The sequence below is a fragment of the Bidens hawaiensis genome, unplaced genomic scaffold (genome assembly GCF_021521415.1).
Source record: "Bidens hawaiensis isolate Kalapana, Puna unplaced genomic scaffold, B.hawaiensis_p1.1 tig00419450_1, whole genome shotgun sequence".
Classification (NCBI taxonomy): Eukaryota; Viridiplantae; Streptophyta; class Magnoliopsida; order Asterales; family Asteraceae; genus Bidens; species Bidens hawaiensis.
The window spans coordinates 71,593-90,693 of NW_027504866.1; the positions used below are offsets into that span (position 1 = coordinate 71,593).

At 37.6% G+C, this 19,101-nt stretch overlaps 1 protein-coding gene across 1 annotated transcript; it reads right to left on the reverse strand.

The window, feature by feature from the left end:
• Nucleotides 1–1,945: 1,945 nt before the first annotated feature.
• On the reverse strand, nt 1,946–5,006 carry LOC143608910 (ATP-dependent DNA helicase RRM3-like). The gene is made up of 4 exons (XM_077083814.1): nt 3,887–5,006; nt 3,542–3,743; nt 3,269–3,470; nt 1,946–3,130 (listed from the first exon to the last, which is right to left on the reverse strand). The coding sequence occupies exons 1-4, from the start codon at nt 5,004–5,006 to the stop codon at nt 1,946–1,948; spliced, it is 2,709 nt and encodes a 902-aa protein (XP_076939929.1).
• Nucleotides 5,007–19,101: the final 14,095 nt, after the last annotated feature.

Genomic DNA, 19,101 nt, shown 5'->3' on the forward strand with positions numbered 1-19,101 from the left:
GACGTCACTCGCCCGTACTTCCGCCTTGGCGGGGTGTGACAAAAACACTTGGAGACGTTATAGGAATTTCAAAAGTCACCTTCATATTTAAATATTTTTCACATATAAATTAATATAAAAATGGTGGGAGATGAAATAGTAATTTTAGAGGGAATTAGAAAAATTTTATTAAGCAGTCATCAATGAAGGTAAGATTTAGAAGAGGAAAATATAAAGTTAAATATAATAGTTATTAATAGATAAATGTAATTGATATAAAAGTTTAGTTTTAACAAGAATATTCCATAATTAATGTTTCTTACATGTGCACTTAAGGCACATGTTAGAAAATCCATAATGAAAATCCATAAATATTTATAAAATTTTTGGATAGACTGTAAGAAGATTTGTTTTAAATGTTTACTAGGGTATAGACCCTCGTGACACGCGGATGAAATAGCATGTCACTAAACATATTCAACTTAAACATCAATTTAAACTAACATATTACGCCTTTAACTATTAAAACTTGATAGATTTACGTTTTGACTAAATACATCGCCATACAAACCAAAAATTAATACATTTACATTGTCATTACAACTTCCAAATTATATCAACAAAACAACAATAAAACTTCCAAAACATATCAACAAAACAACTAATAATGTCCTTTGCTAGTAAACCATCATAAACATCTTCAAAACTTCAACCAAAAGAAAATCACATTTGCTAACACACCTGAAAAATGTTACAACACAATAGCCGATTATATAAAATGTAAACCAAACAAAACAACATGTATAATAATTAGTAACATATAAACATTATTAATTTGTTATATTGAACCAAAAAATCTTAACTTCCACATTAGAGTTATTAGAAAGTGTAAAGAGGTTTTAACCATCTACTAATTGTATTAAATTTAAAAACAATATATAAAGAATTTATATTTTACCTTAAAGTTCATCATCAGAATCCAAATTGTCTGGAAAATCTTCATAATCACTCTCATAGTTAGAACATTCTTCTAAACATTTCACCTTCAAACTAACTTCCGCTTCCAATTCAAGATGCGCAAGTTCTTTTCTTGCATTCGACAACTTCAACAGGTCAAGCTCTCTCAACATCACCAAATCATCACATGACAATAATTGTTTAGGCTTAAAATTCTTATACTCTCCATTCTCAAACCAGATAACAACCTTGTTTTGATAAGGGTAAAAAAATCACTCACTTATATGTTCATAAGGTAAAACCTCTTGCTGAAGATCATGAGAAAATCATGTAAAAACATTTATCAGATTTGTTTCTTGTTGAGATGGAGAATTCTTCCTAAGACCAATCTGATGAATTTGATGTTTAAACACATTATTGAACATCATGACGGATTCAATATTATCTTTTTCTATCGTGACTAAATCACTAAACACGAATTGATACTTACGAAACAGGTTACAAAACCTCCAATTCATAATCACAGCCATTATCGGAATTTAGTTACGTTCACAAAGTTAGGGTTTTTAAAGAAGAAGAAGAAGTAGATTAAAATTGAAAATAAAAAAAATAGATTAATGAAGGGACGGTTTTATTTTTCCAATGCAGTTAATTGTTTTATCTATATGGTAATTATAATGTATAGTTAGCCTATACTTGATAATATTTAATTAGATAGTATTAAAAATATCTTAAATACTTTAAGTTAAAAAAGTAAATATAAAAATGGTATCTTATAAAACTAATTTTAAACAACATATAAGTTTATATCCAAAAAATTTTGGTTAATATTAAGATTAAAAAAGTATTTATAATTAAATAAAAAATTTTAAGATAGGATAGCAAAGAAATATTCAAAAAAAAAATTTAACTACATACATCTAAAGTATAGACCAAAATAAATACATTATAACCATTACTGTAGAATATAACAATTTGAATTACATAACAAATTTAAAAATTTAACATTCTATGTTTCCAAAATCTCCTTGTAAATAACATTTGTTGTTTTATTTGTAAGCTTTAATTCTTTGTCGAGTATCACTAACTTAATACCACCTCTACTCCTCACTCTTGACAAAGCAACATAAAGCTGACCGTGAGAAAATACTGGATCTTTAAGATACAATCCAACTCTTGACAATGATCGACATTGACTCTTGTTGATTGTCATGTCAAAACATACGGAGATAGGAAACTGTCTTCTTTTTAATTTGAATGGAAGTTTTTTATCAGTTGGTATAAGACTTACGCGACTAATTAGAGCACGATATCCGATATTCGTACCAGAGACAACTTTAGCTTCAATTACACGCCTACCGAGACTAACGACTTGAAGGCGCGTACCATTGCACAAACCCTTTTTGTGATTCATATTTCTTAATAGTATGATCAGAACTCCAACTTTGAGGACCAATATATGATTAGGCATTACTGACATCTTTAAACCATTTAACAAATCAGGAGAGTACAACTGTGGATCAAAATCCTCTGAAACATCTTCACATTCAGTTAAACTGTCGGAACTTAGATACTCGACTTCTTCACCAGGAAAGAGGGCTAACATACGTTCTTTAATTTCTTGAACCGCCTCATTCAAAGGTGCCAACAGTGCATGATCCTGAAAGTAAGTAAGTTCGTTGAATCTATATAATATATTAGGATAGACAAACCTTATTAAATCACCCATCGAATCTACTGAGTTCAATATCAAAAGATCGTCTGGAATATCAATAACCGACTCTCCGTCAGTTGGACCACCAGCGTTTCCTTGACCTATGTTTAATAGCCAATCAGCAAACTCTCTGATGTTTTCAACGTCTGAAGATCGACATCCAACTGTAAGCCTCATGTTCTTAGTTAATTTAAGAACTTTACATTTTGACCAGATATAAGAAGAATTGATGCAAGCATTGACACATTCACTTCTTGTACCGTTGGTTACAACGAGAAAAATTTGCTGAAAATCACCACAAAAAACAACAACCTTACCTCCAAAAACTGCTTCAGAAGTATTGCCAGAATCACCATTCATAACATCGTTTAAAGTCCTGTCCAACGCTTCGAAAGCATGCTTATGAATCATGGGTGCTTCATCCCAAATTATTAAGCTTGTCTTTTTCAATACTTCATATACGTTGGTATTTCCTTTAACCTAATTTATGAAAAAATAAAAAAAACAGACACAAAGTAAGATATTTAAAAGTAAATTGATATTCGAATAACAAATAAAGCCACATATACTAAAAAATGATTAATATAAAAAGTAACATAAAGTAGGTTGTAATATTACCAGACAAATGGAATCTTCGGTCAAATTAATAGGTATTAAAAATCTCGAATGTGCGATTCTTCCACCCTCCAAAAGCAAAGAAGCTATACCGCTTGAAACAACATTCAACACAACTTCTCCCTTTGACCTTATTGATGCAGATAAGGTTTTCCATAAATATGTTTTTCCAGTACCGCCATAACCAAAAAAAAATAAACTCCACCTTTTTTATCATTCAAAGCACTCATTATTTCATTATAAACCCCTCGTTGTTCATCTGTTAACGAATCAAACAGATTATTAAATTCGTTATTCATGGTCTCGGTATCATATGAGAGCTCTTCCACAATCAACGGATTAGTTGCTCTTGAAATTGTCTCCATATCTGGAAATGACATTTGTTGATATCTTCTAAGACTGGAGTTGTTTGAAATTAGAAAATTTTCAATTTCTAGGAGTGCTAGGTTTTTTAACTGTTCTTCATTAAGAATCAAACCTGAAAAAAAAAATAAGAACCTAATTAAATTAATATTTAATAAATATTTATGGATATTAGATATTTGGTATAACTGAAATAATTACAAAAAAAGTAAATCGTACCGGGGTTGTTTTGATCTTTTTGTTGTTTATATAGTATACCGTCAACTAAAAGTTGCCAAGTGTTTTCCCAAACAAAATGAGGTCTAGATAAACTATAAGTAATCAACATTGTAGCAAATAAATTCCTTAAATAATATCCGGTAGAATTATGACTTGCGTCTTCAATGGCTTCTATGTATTCCTTATCATCATCTAAAAGACCTCTTTTGTAACATGCATCTCGAAAATTTTCACACACAACTCCATCAACTGTTTGAATGTCTTCAAAACATTCAGGGCCTTTAACCTTATTTAATAATATTCTTAGATAGTAAGCCTCGTCGAATGCGGGTGGAGCATCATGAACTTTACCGAATGCAAAACCCCTTAGGCGAGGTTTCCATTTACGTAATTGTTTTTTCCAAACAAACTTTATTGGAAACTCAGCGTATGTGAGAGTTTTTGCAAGGTCATAGTTCTTATTACACTCAAACCAACCGGTAAACATCAAAGAAGCATTAGGTGTTTTGTTTAAAATATCTTCAATATCTTCGTTAGCACCATATATTACTTGTTGCTCACCGGGTAAATGAAAAGCAAGCCTTATAACAGACGGAATCCTATAATGCACATCAAATGAAAATATCCTCCATGTTGCCTCGCATGCAAAGACATATCTACAATCATAAAACGCTTCGATTTCATCTAAATTAGGATCTGGGTTATCACCATTGTTATTTTGTACAAGAGAAACTGTTGCTCGGTCTAGACCCTTATTAATGTATTTAAACAAATACTTTATCGATCCATCTTTATTACACCACTCAACGTTAATATGTGCTTGAAATTGTTTTAATAGAGTCTTGTTGTATGGAACAACAGTTCTATTATCCATCATTATATCTGACTTAACAACATATTGCCCGTTATCTCTTCTTTTGTATACCGGAAAACCTTGCGAATCAACAGCTGTCTCATCATTAAACATTTTAGGGAAATTTTTGGAGCATTTTTTGTTTACCATGCAGGTGCAGTTCGGGTTAGCATCACCACATGAACCGTGAAACATATGATCAGATACAAGCTTGTATAGGTCTGGATCACTGTCTTTGTTTGGAATCTTAGCAGAAATAAATTTATCTACATATTGTGGATTATGAATCTTTCTACCTGGATGCATAAATATGCAAATATGGGCGTGCGGTAGCCCCCTTTTTTGAAACTCTATCGTGTAAACAACTGCAACATAAATAATAAAAGTAAATATTTCACAAGTTTTAATAGTTAAAGAAATAAACTGTTTGTTTAAATTGATGTTTAAGTTTGATGTGGTCTAAAATATACATATTATTATATAAATATTTCTGACACTTTTAAATACTTTTGAACCATGTTTTTATTAAATTTTATTTTCTATTGGTTCATATCTAAGATTTCAAAGTTTTGAACAGACTATGAGTTAAAATGGAGTATTTTATTACATTTGAGATGACGAGTAAATCGATTCTCCCAATTATTATAACGAGTCAAAACAAATAAATGGTGATAATAATAAAAAAAAGAGTTTACTATTATGTAAAGAATATTGTAAGTGGTGGTTGTAAATTTTTTCTTTAAACTAACGTGTAATGCATTTGAAAAGTTATAAATGAGAATTAAAAGCCATAAAGCAACTTGAAACATAAACTGATGTGGGTAGGTTGCATTAAAATGATTGTTTGTATTTTTGTGAAATTCCATGCCAGGTAATAAAAGATGCTACAAATCAAGTGGGCTAGGTACAAATCAAATGGATTTTAAAAGAGTGTTATATTGTCACGATATTTTTATTATTGGTGGTTGGGTTGGTGGTTGGGCTGTGAATCAAATTGATTAATTATGTGAAAACCCATCTCAACAATTATGTCTTGGGCTTAAGTCGGTTCCATTACTTGCACACAAAGAAGAGTTGTATGTTAAAAAGGAAATAGAAAACGAGGAGGTAAAAAGGGCAGGCTACAGGAGTCAAAAGGGGGGGTCGGCTACTGTTGGGAGGAATAACCCTACGGAATTTGACGAGGGCAGATTATTATTGAAAGAAAAAAAAGAGAGAGTTTGCAAGGAGTTTTGAAGGAAGAAAGCTGTTGGTTCGAGCCGAGATCGTTTGGATTCAACGTCTACTCAACCAAGCATCATTAATATTCGGTTTGAATTTATTATTTTAGTCATGAGCTTGGTTGTTGAACTTAATTATTTTGGTTTCTTTGATTTTAAGATGTTAGGCTAAATTTATTAGACTGCCCAGGCTTGTGATGAACCTTTGTTGAAGTTTGATTTTATTTGGAGTTTGCTTTTCGTTATGGGTTTATGAATTAGTAAGAAGTTTAATATTTTTTATTCGATGCATATGAGTGCTTGGTTTTATTTGATGAGTTTTATTGCTTCACAGTTTCCTTGGTGATTGTCTGTCATATAATAGGATTCTGTTAGGTCATTTACTGTGTGTTCTTGACTAGTTTGTGATTGATTTATAATAAGATCATAGAAACAATATTATTAATTAAATAAATAAAAGTGCGCTGCTAATCTAAAAAGCTGTAAGGTGATAAATTATTTGATAGGTCGTTGTTGATTAAGATTGCTAGACTTAGTTCTTCGTAAGGAGTCCGTCTAGGTTTGACTTTTCAACTTTGTCTATTCAGTCGAATGAAATTATTAAACTATTTTTGATTTCCGCGCTGTAAGGTAGGTTGTCGTTTAAAGGTACTCGTTTATAATTAATTAGATAACTGTAAGGAAGTCTAATATTAAAATTGGTGTTTTTAAGAACTTAATAGTAATCCACAGGTGTCTTCTTGAAGGGTCAGAGGTCCTGTTCGGGTTTTCTTTTAAGTGATTATTTTATGATCCCAATTCCATAACAAGCATTTTCCTAGTAATTGATAACTGAAACTTTGGGGTAGCCTAGGTGGTTTTTCATCATCTTATTTAAATCAATTAAAATTGTCTTTTGTTTATTTTACTTATTTTCGTAATTAGTTTAAATTTATGTTTCTTTTAAAGTAAAAACCCCCACTTTAATAATAATAAATAAATAGTCGTGTCAGTTAGTCGAGTCTAATTAGTTAATATACGTAATTTAAAGAGTCTCGTGGGTTCGATATCCGGACTTACTTAGTTGTACTAGAGTCGGCCGGTTCACTTGCCGGTTAGTAGTTTTAGTTAAGTTAAGAGTCTAGATTTATTACTTAGTGTATAGATTAACTTATTTTTAGTTAATAAATATTAGACTACTTTTAGCACATCAAAGTCTAAACCATTAATATATTCAAGTAGCTCATGTTTATAATTTTATAGTCATAACATTAAATAAAATTACCTGCTTGAACCCTTCCAAACAAAGACTTATGTCACACCCTCAAAATCCACTAACGGAGTTTTACCGTCAGAGGGTGTGAACTAACAGGATCGGAATCATTAGTTATAATCAAACCATAAAACAAAGTTTCAAACCATGAAAACGTTTACGAGTAATTAAATGCGGAAGCGTAAAACCATAGATACCAATGTTGCGTCACGCAGGACGACTTAAAACCCAATGATAACAGTTTAAAATAAGTTTGCATAATTAAAAATGTTTCAAGCAATGCATGTTCCTAAACCGCGCACCCGCCTCGGCTACCTGAGAATAACATACTAAAAGTGTCAACACAAGGTTGGTGAGTTCACAAGTTTATATAAAAATAAATGTTTAGCGTTTGCGTTCAGCGTTATGCGTTTTGCGTTACAGCGTTTTGCGTTACAGCGTTTTGCGTTACCAGATAGTGTTATGTCAATTATATATCTATAGGTAGCTAGCCTATAAAACAAGTATCACTAAGTGTTCGACACCGAAGCTGACTGTTTATCATTTGCCTTGCCACCAGGTCATCCAGACCATGGTATGTGTTTAGCCAAGATTACACCCACTCGACCTCCGGTCGAGTTTAGCGTTGGGTGGGTTTTTCAAACCCAGTAGTACTACTCAACAGTGACTCGCTATTATCCAATATTAAACGGTTCGATGTGAATGAAGGACTTTAGTTAACGCGTTTGCCACTTAGTCTTTACAAGTGATATATAATCTATATTAACAAAATTTTAAATGCGTTTCGAAGTATGTTATCTCCCCCAAGTGAAAAGCGTTTAAAGAGTTTAAAAGGGGAAAGTGAAACTCACTGTTTGCGAAGTATTCCCAAAATAATTCACCAAGATGCGCGTCACAGAAAAACTCTCTCTAGCGTTCTAAAACAACAAAGAGATTTTTCTAAGTGTCGGAATATTATCGAGTCTCTAGACCCGGCACATAATACCTATGCACACAACATGTTTCGTGTTTCGTTTGTGAATCGTGTGTGACTTTAACAAGTGTATTTGTGATACGTTACATGTGTAAGCAATTATTTACGTGTCATGTATTCAAAAAATTCATCACTAGCAATTACTCCCCGTAAGGGCAATTTGGTCAACACATAACAATTAACTAGCCATTATTCCCCATGAGGGCAATTTGGTCAAATCATGACAATCAATTAGCAATTATTCCCCGCAAGGGCAATTTGGTCAAAACATAACAATTATGTAGCAAGTATCGTGTTTCATGCATTTTCACAAAACTCAGCAGCTAGTTTCACCGAAACAGAAATTCTACTTGAAAGATTGTACTATTCCACCGATCATACCATCACAATTAATTTACTAAAAATCATCACAGAAGCATATATGTCTCAGGTTTCCAGAACATATTTTATTATATTTTTATTCCACATAGGTTTCTCACAATCATCAAATCATTACAGCAAACTCATAACAGTCAAATTTATGCGCAACAGAATGTTATTTGAAATTCCCGTTAAACGAAAAATCCAATAAATGCAAGACCACTTGGGTTAGGTTCCTAACTCAACAAGTCAATTTCCAGAAGTGGAACCAACCCAATTGGTCTCGTAGTTCATGAGATATAACATTTACAAAACATCCTAACAGCAGGTCTAACAGCTCAGCTTTGCACAACGTTTTTGTAAAATCATAAAAGTTAACTTTTCCACGTCCAAATATTACAAATTTATATTCTTTAGAAACTAGACTCAACCTAGTTTACTGTAGTATCAATAATCTCAACCAATTTTCACATTTACACTTCGTTACAGTCACTTAAACATCAATAACACAATCTGTCCAGAAACTGTTTGCATCCAAACTCAACATATTAACTATCTATGGACCATCATGCATTCATATAACACTCTAGACTCTATAAACACTATCCATGCACATCAATTATACATTACATACATGATTAGGGTTTTTGTTTGAACTCAAATCAAAGACACAAGTAATTAGCATGTAACAATATCCATTCTAGTTATCATATCATCATCAAATCAACAACAATCATATAAACTACATACACACATGAAATCGGCCATCTAGGGTTTTCAATTAACCCATTAAACATCAAAATCAAGTATAAAGGATGCATAGGATAGTCGTTTATACCTTCCTAGCGCCTTAATCTTCAATCAAAAGTTGAAATTGATGGTTGTATGTGTGTGTATAGGTGGCGGCAGCCGTGAGGGGGGGCTGGGAGAGTTCCGATCGGGATTTGTGTGTGGGAAGAAAATAAGTTAGGGTTTAGTTATTATTATTATTTATAATAATACTATGTTACACTTTGGCCCCTCCACTTCTAAGTATTACTTATCTAGCTTAAACTAACTTGTTTACATCTTGAGTTAGTGTTTATAACGATGTTATCACATAACACATAAGTCTAACACATAATTATCACATAATTAATGTTTTGACGTTTTTCGTTTATTCACCAATCGTTTGTGTCAACTCGTTTGCGTTTCGGTGCAATTCCCGAAAGACTATACATGTAGTAAGTGTTAAGCGTCATTTAAACCCTAGTTTAAATGTAATGAGGTGTGCGTTACAGATTCAGTGATCTTAAGTTTGAATTGACGGAGTTGAGTTAACGGAGTTAACCTGAAATTGACGATTGTCACATCATTCCCATGTTAAAGAATTTTTGTCCCGAAAATTTGAGTCAAGTCGTGATGAGTGTCTGAAAAAGTAAGAAAAATTTTCAGTTTGTCATATCATCCCCTAGTAGAAAGAAATTTCGTCCCGAAATTTAATTCATACCTCCGGTGATTTCCCGGGTTTCGCGGTTTTCTGTGTTTGGTTAGCCCTTCAAAAAGGTGAGGATACTTTTTCATCATTTGATCCTCGCGTTCCCACGTGAACTCCGGTCCACGTCTCGAGTTCCAACGAACCTTAACGATTGGAATTTTGCTGTGCTTGAGCGTTTTGGTTTCCCAATCCAAAACCTCGACTGGTTCTTCAATGAAGCGTAACTGTTCATCAACTTGCAGTTCCTCCAAAGGGACTAATTGGGTTTCATCGGATAAGCATTTCTTCAAATTTGATACGTGGAATACATTGTGTACGCCACTGAGTTCCGTTGGTAGTTCCAGTCGGTACGCCACCGGACAAACGCGCTCAGTTATCCGGTAAGGACCAACATATCGTGGGTTGAGTTTGTTTCGCTTACCAAAGCGAACCACACCTTTCCAAGGTGAGACTTTGAGTAACACTCGATCGTTCACTTGAAATTCGAGAGGTTTTCGGCGCTTGTCGGCGTAACTCTTTTGGCGATCTCGTGCTGCTGCCATGCGATTTGGGATTTGAACAATCTTTTCCGAAGTTTCGAGTACCAGTTCTGGACCAGTGATTTGGCTGTCACCCACCTCTGCCCAGCAGAGTGGTGATCGACACTTCCGTCCGTACATCGCTTCAAACGGCGCTGCTTTAATACTTGCGTGGTAGCTGTTATTATACGAAAACTCTACCAAAGGTAAGTGAGGTTCCCAACTTTTTCCGAAATCCAACACGGATGCACGCAACATATCCTCCAGGGTCTGAATAGTTCGTTCACTTTGCCCATCCGTCTGAGGATGGTATGCTGTGCTCATATCAAGACGGGTGCTTAGTGCGTTTTGCAGCGACTTCCAAAAGTGCGAAGTGAAACGAGAATCTCGATCAGAAATGATTGAGACAGGCACTCCGTGCCTAGACACCACTTCGTTCATGTAAACACGAGTCAGTCTTTCCATTTTGTCCGATTCCTTGATTGCTAAGAAGTGTGCAGACTTAGTCAACCGGTCAACGATCACCCAGATGGTATCGCATCCCGTCGGTGTCTTAGGTAAACCCGTAATAAAATCCATTGAGATGTGTTCCCATTTCCACATTGGGAGTTCCGGTTGTTGCAGTAGACCAGATGGTTTCTGGTATTCTATTTTTACTCTGGCACAAGTCAAGCACTTGCTCACGTAGGTGGCAATGTCGGCTTTCATGTTCGGCCACCAGTAAAGTGCCTTTAAGTCATGGTACATTTTATCTGAGCCAGGGTGGATAGAATATCGGGACTTGTGTGCCTCGTCCATTACCAGAGTTCTCAACTCTCCGAACCATGGAACCCAAATCCGGTTCTCAAAATATCGGACCCCGTCCGATCTGGTTTCAAGTTGCTTGTTCATGCCCCGCATGTGTTCCGATGGAAGGTTATCATCTATCAAAGCTTCGTGTTGCGCCTCGCGAATCTGGTCGGGTAAGTTTGCATGAATCGTGAGTTGCAATGCTCGCACTCGTCTGGGTTTATCTGTTTCTTTTCTGCTGAGGGCGTCGGCCACTACATTGGCCTTGCAAGGGTGATACTTGATGACACAATCATAATCCTTAAGCAGCTCGACCCAACGACGCTGTCGCATGTTCAGCTCCTTCTGATCGTGGATATGTTGGAGACTCTTGTGGTCGGTGTAAATGGTAAACTTGGTACCGTACAAGTAATGCCTCCATATCTTAAGGGCAAACACCACAGCTCCGAGTTCCAAATCATGGGCATAAGCTATAACCTTCGAGTTCCAAATCATGGGCATAAGCTAAAACTCTTGTGGTCGTGTAGTTCTTATCGTGAACCCGTAGTTGTCGAGAGGCATAAGCTATAACCTTCTCGAGTTGCATCAGCACACAACCGAGACCTTGTATCGATGCGTCACAGTGTACCTCAAAATTTTCCGTTCCCTCGGGGAGGGCTAGAATAGGGGCGCTGCAGAGTTTGGTTTTCAACAGTTGAAAAGCAGATTCTTGCGCGTCACCCCAATTGTACTTAGTGCCTTTGTGAGTCAAAGCGGTGAGGGGTTGAGCAATATTTGAAAATCCCTCGATGAAACGTCGGTAGTAGCCGACCAGTCCTAGGAATTGCCGCACCTCAGTCGGAGTCTTAGGTGCTTCCCAGTTTTTGATGGCCTCTACCTTACCGGGATTGACATGGATACCATTCTCGTTGATCACATGTCCTAAAAAGTGAACCTCGCGAAGCTAAAACTCACATTTCGAGAGTTTAGCATACAGTTGTTCCTTCTTCAATAATTCCAGAATTACTCTTAAGTGTTCTTCATGGTCAGCTTCGTTCTTGGAGTAGACGAGAATATCATTAATGAAAACAATCACAAACTTGTCGAGGTACGCCTTGCATACTCGATTCATGAGATCCATAAATACGGCTGGTGCGTTGGTTAGGCCAAAAGGCATAACCGAAAACTCGTCGTGACCATACCGTGTTCTGAAAGCCGTCTTTGAGATATCTTCTTCGCGCACTCTTAGTTGATGGTAACCGGATCGCAGATCGATCTTCGAGTAATAACTCGATCCTTGAAGCTGGTCGAACAAATCATCAATTCGGGGTAAAGGATAACGGTTCTTGACCGTCACCTTGTTCAACTCCCGGTAGTCGATACACATGCGGAAAGTCCCGTCCTTTTTTCGGACAAACAAGACAGGGGCTCCCCATGGCGATGAGCTAGGTCGGATTAAACCTTTATCCAATAAATCCTGCAACTGAGTGGACAGTTCCTGAAGCTCCGCCGGTGCGAGCCGATACGGGGCTCGTGCTACGGGTGCTGCACCGGGTGTCAACTCGATTTGGAATTCGACTTGTCGTACAGGAGGGAGTCCGGGCAAATCCTCCGGGAAAACTTCCGGAAAATCTCGCACAACAGGTATATCTTCAATTCGCTTCTCCTCCGCGGGTTTCTCAACAATCTGCGCCAAAACTGCCGGATGACCCTTTCGTAGGTACTTCTGCGCCTTCATGAGGGTAATGACGCTGGTGGTCATGCCGCTTCTCTCACCTCGGACCGAAATGATCTCGCCGGAAGGGGTAGTAATGTGAACGATCTTGTCGTGACATATAATCTCTGCTCGGTTCTCGGATAACAAGTCCATGCCGACCACGACATCGAAACTACTAAGCGTAAAAGGAATAAGGTCGATATCAAAGACATGACCTGACAGTTTTAACTTGCATCCCGCAAGTACATGAGTCGTTACTATAGTCTTACCGTCAGCTAATTCAACAGGAAACTTGGCATCTAACGGAGTTGGAGTTAAGTCTAAGAGTTGGCTAAAGGCTTTCGACACAAAACTCCTATCAGCTCCAGTGTCAAACAATACAGAAGCAAAACAATCGTTCACAGAGAATTACCAGTCACCACGTACGGATCATTGCGGGCTTGACCCGACCCAATTACAAAAGCTCTTCCTTTGCCATTGCTTCCACCACTACTGCCACTTCCATTACCTCCATTGTTGTCGTTCTGTTTCAGCTTGGGACAATCTTTCCTGAAATGACCTTCCTGCCCACATTCGAAACATCCCTTCATCGTCATAGGTGGTTTAGGAGCACCCTTTGCCGCAAGGTCTCCTCTACATTCCTTCGCCTGGTGACCCATCTTTCCGCATCTCTGGCACTTGACACGGTCACACGGGCCAACATGATGATAGTTGCACCTATTGCACTTCGGATATTTCCCAGCATATCCACTCGAACCCTGCCCACTACCGTTGTTATTGTTGTTGTGAGTCTGATTGTTAAAGTTCCGAGTGAATTCGGGCTTACGGTAGTGTTGTTGCGGTGGGAGGTTCGAGGATGAGGATCTGGTGTTGTCAAACTTTCTCTTTCCGCTGCTCGGGTTGCTGTTGCTGTTGTTGTCATTACTCGGGTTGTCACGGGCTTTAGTGGTTGAACCCCTAGGTGGTAACGCACCTTGGGTCACAGCTTGATCCGTTAGTTTGTGAGCTAACCGAATCGCTTGTTGAATCGTGGCTGGTCTGGAAGACGTCACCATGCCCTGAATCTGCGGTGCTAACCCATCAATATACATTTCAATCCTCTTACTCGGCGGATCCACCATCCGCGGACACATCACAGCTAACTCGTGAGAACGGGTAGTGTAGGCTTCGATTTCTGAGCCCACCATCTTCAGTGACCAAAATTCTGACTCTAACTTCGAAATCTCCTCTCTCGGACAGTACTCCTCTCGCATCATGTTTTTGAACTCCTCCCAGTTCATCGCGTTAGCCAGTTCCAATCCAAGGATCTGTACGTTCGAATTCCACCAAGTGAGGGCAGAATCCTCAAGTGTTCCAGCAGCGAATTTGACCCTACTGGCAGGGGGACAATTACACATCTCAAATGCCGACTCGGCCTTCTCAGCCCAACGCAGGAAGCCTATAGCTCCCTCAGTGCCCTTAAACGAACTGGGCTTGCAGTCAAGGTAATTCTTGAAGGTACATGTTCCACTTGGACCTCCAGCTTGATTCTGAACGTGTGCGGCTAAAGCGGCCGCCGCATGGTCGTTCAGCAGAGTTTGGAGTTCAGCTGCAGTCAAGTTGATGTTACCACGTCCGTGTCCAGCTTTTCTTCCAGCCATTTCCTAGAATCACAGTATGAAATGTTAAACATGAATTTTTCTTTCATATACAACACACCATACATGTAATAAAAGATAGGTAAGAAAGACATAAGAAACAACATCACATCACAACCATATATTAATCTAATTAATAATTCATGATTAAACCATTGTATTCGCTACTAAGTATTTCCAATCAATCCTTAAAATCATAGAAAATAATAGTTCGGATGGAGACAACCCCTCCATCTAGGTGTCATCATCACTAGATGTCATCATCTGAGGACACCTCTGAGTGTGCCTCCTCCTCAGCCGGTCCTTCCTCCGGTTCTTCTTCGGGTTCTTCCTCGGGATCTTCCTCGGGATCTTCCTCGGGCTCCTCTTCGGGATCTTCTTCAGGTTCCTCTTCAGGCTCTGCCTCAGGCTCGGCCTCAGGCTCTGCTTCAGGTTCGGCTGCGTTCTGAGCAAGTTGCATTTGTAAGACATCGCAACGCTCTAGAGCTATCTCGGTTTGGGTCCTTGCTACTTGGAGTTGCTCTTGCAAGTCTATCATCTCGGCTTGCATCTTTCTCATAATCTTCATCTGTTGATCACTAGCCTCTTGCATTTCCTTCATTGCCGCTGCCATGCGGGCAATCTCCTCCTTAGTCTCGGTTCCGTCTTTTAACAGTCCGGAAACGTTCACTCTCGTATAGCGCATGTAACCCACATCACGCTCCAAACATGAAACAACAGCTGCGAGAACTCCCTCTACAGGTTCGGTTATGGGTGGTAAGGTGTTGGGATAAGCAGGGTGGTTCGGGTGAGGTAACGGGGGAACTTGTTCGCGATAGACCATACGCCTAATCATGTTAGGGTACCAATCCCAGCTAACGTCGTTTTCGTACATGCCTCCGGACAAACGGTACCTCTTCGGTGCGGGAGCTTCGAGTTCCGGGACTACTCGGGGCGGCGATGCGGTAGGTAACTGCGGTTCCTTCCTGTGAGCATGAGTCATCGCATCAGATGATGATGAAGGTGGCGGCGTTGACATTCCTACAGGTAAGCCGTGTATGCGCGCGCGTATGAGTGAAAGAGGTAAAGAGATAAGATAACAAAGACTACACAAATCTATGCAGTGCGTATCATTATAACTAATGGGTCGTCGCGGTTATAGTCTAGTATGCATGCAGCTTTTAGTTCGCTATAACCAATGGCTCTGAAAAAAATCTGTCACACCCTCAAAATCCACTAACGGAGTTTTTCCGTCAGAGGGTGAGAACTAACAGGATCGGAATCATTAGTTATAATCAAACCATAAAACAAAGTTTCAAAACCATGAAAACGTTTACGAGTAATTAAATGCGGAAGCGTAAAACCATAGATACCAATGTTGCGTCACGCAGGACGACTTAAAACCCAATGATAACAGTTTAAAATAAGTTTGCATAATTAAAAATGTTTCAAGCAATGCATGTTCCTAAACCGCGCGCCCGCCTCGGCTACCTGAGAATAACATACTAAAAGTGTCAACACAAGGTTGGTGAGTTCACAAGTTTATATAAAAATAAATGTTTAGCGTTTGCGTTCAGCGTTATGCGTTAAGCGTTTTGCGTTACAGCGTTTTGCGTTACAGCGTTTTGCGTTATAGCGTTTTGCGTTACCAGATAGTGTTATGTCAATTATATATCTATAGGTAGCTAGCCTATAAAACAAGTATCACTAAGTGTTCGACACCGAAGCTGACTGTTTATCATTTGCCTTGCCACCAGGTCATCCAGACCATGGTATGTGTTTAGCCAAGATTACACCCACTCGATCTCCAGTCGAGTTTAGCGTTGGGTGGGGTTTGTCAAACCCAGTAGTACTACTCAACAGTGACTCGCTATTATCCAATTTTAAACGGTTCGATGTGAATGAAGGACTTTAGTTAACGCGTTTGCCACTTAGTCTTTACAAGTGATATATAATCTATATTAACAAAATCTTAAATGCGTTTCGGAGTATGTTATCTCCCCCAAGTGAAAAGCGTTTAAAAAGTTTAAAAGGGGAAAGTGAAACTCACTGTTTGCGAAGTATTCCCAAAATAATTCACCAAGATGCTCGTCACAGAAAAACTCTCTCTAGCGTTCTAAAACAACAAAGAGATTTTTCTAAGTGTCGGAATATTATCGAGTCTCTAGACCCGGCACATAATACCTATGCACACAACATGTTTCGTGCTTCGTTTGTGAATCGTGTGTGACTTTAACAAGTGTATTTGTGATACGTTACATGTGTAAGCAATTATTTACGTGTCATGTATTCAAAAAATTCATCACTAGCAATTACTCCCCGTAAGGGCAATTTGGTCAACACATAACAATTAACTAGCCATTATTCCCATGAGGGAAATTTGGTCAAATCATGACAATCAATTAGCAATTATTCCCCGCAAGGGCAATTTGGTCAAAACATAACAATTATATAGCAAGTATCATGTTTCATGCATTTTCACAAAATTCAGCAGCTAGTTTCACCGAGACAGAAATTCTACTTGAAAGATTGTACTATTCCACCAATCATAGCATCACAATTAATTTACTAAAAATCATCACAGAAGTATATATGTCTTAGGTTTCCAGAACATATTTTATTATATTTTTATTCCACATAGGTTTCTCACAATCATCAAATCATTACAGCAAACTCATAACAGTCAAATTTATGCGCAACAGAATGTTATTTGAAATTCCCGTTAAACGAAAAATCCAATAAATGCAAGACCACTTGGGTTAGGTTCCTAACTCAACAAGTCAATTTCCAGAAGTGGAACCAACCCAATTGGTCTCGTAGTTCATGAGATATAACATTTACAAAACATCCTAACAGCATGTCTAACAGCTCAGCTTTGCACAACGTTTTTGTAAAATCATAAAAGTTAACTTTTCCACGTCCAAATATTACAAATTTATATTCTTTAGAAACTAGACTCAACCTAGTTTACTGTAGTATCAATAATCTCAACCAATTTTCACATTTACACTTCGTTACAGTCACTTAAACATCAATAACACAATCTGTCCAGAAACTGTTTGCATCCAAACTCAACATATTAACTATCTATGGACCATCATGCATTCATATAACACTCTAGACTCTATAAACACTATCCATGCACATCAATTATACATTACATACATGATTAGGGTTTTTGTTTGAACTCAAATCAAAGACACAAGTAATTAGCATGTAACAATATCCATTCTAGTTATCATATCATCATCAAATCAACAACAATCATATAAACTACATACACACATGAAATCGGCCATCTAGGGTTTTCAATTAACCCATTAAACATCAAAATCAAGAATAAAGGATGCATAGGATAGTCGTTTATACCTTCCTAGCGCCTTAATCTTCGATCAAAAGTTGAAATTGATGGTTGTATGTATGTGTATAGGTGGCGGCAGCCGTGAGGGGGGGGGGGGTGGGAGAGTTCCGATCGGGATTTGTGTGTGGGAAGAAAATAAGTTAGGGTTTAGTTATTATTATTATTTATAATAATACTATGTTACACTTTGGCCCCTCCACTTCTAAGTATTACTTATCTAGCTTAAACTAACTTGTTTACATCTTGAGTTAGTGTTTATAACGATGTTATCACATAACACATAAGTCTAACACATAATTATCACATAATTACTGTTTTGACGTTTTTCGTTTATTCACCAATCGTTTGTGTCAACTCGTTTGCGTTTCGGTGCAATTCCCGAAAGACTACACATGTAGTAAGTGTTAAGCGTCATTTAAACCCTAGTTTAAATGTAATGAGGTGTGCGTTACAGATTCAGTGATCTTAAGTTGAGTTACACGGGTGCACTGAAACACGGGAACGAGAAAAATCTTCGGCTTGTAAGTCCTATTCGTAAAACTCTTGAATGTTATTTCTTTTTAGTGTGGTGCGATATTTGAGAAGGTGGTTTGTGATAAATTAACTTTCTGGTCAAAGGGAGGTGCTCATGTTTTTCATTGGTTTGTCGTATATTGCAAACTAATAAATAGGTTATATTTTGGGTTTGTGGGTTGTGTGAAGAAAAAAAAGAAAGTAAAACCCTATTTTGTCATCTAGCTATAGAGGTTTTAGACAATCCTTTGGAGCCGTCGGTTGTTATTAGCCACCAGAATTATATTGTCGCTGGTCACTGTTTTTTCGTTGTCACCGGAATTTGCCGTTGTTATTTACAAGATACCGTGTACTAGGTCGTGTTTTACGACTGTAATCATAGAAGAAGCAGTGTAGTTGTTTCTTGTTGTCAGACTAGAATCGAAGGTTGGGTGTTTAAGTTCGGTTTGTTGTTCGGGTTTGCTTTGATTGTGTGGTTCGGGTATTTGTTGATAGGAGTTTCGGGTTGCAAGTAAGGTTTCGGGTTAGAGTTTTGTTTATTGTTTTTTTTTCTGTTTTCTCGTTAGCGATGTCTGAAGACGGGAAGGTTCGAATCGACAAGTTTGACGGGACTGATTTTGCATGGT

Coding starts and splice junctions, on each gene's coding strand:
- LOC143608910 (XM_077083814.1), bottom strand. CDS start 5,006: ATGCATCCAGGTAGAAAGATTCATAATCCACAATATGTAGATAAATTT. Junction 3,744..3,886: donor TTGGCAACTTTTAGTTGACG/GTATACTATATA, acceptor TTTTTTTTTCAG/GTTTGATTCTTAATGAAGAA. Junction 3,471..3,541: donor AATAACGAATTTAATAATCT/GTTTGATTCGTT, acceptor ATGATAAAAAAG/GTGGAGTTTATTTTTTTTTG.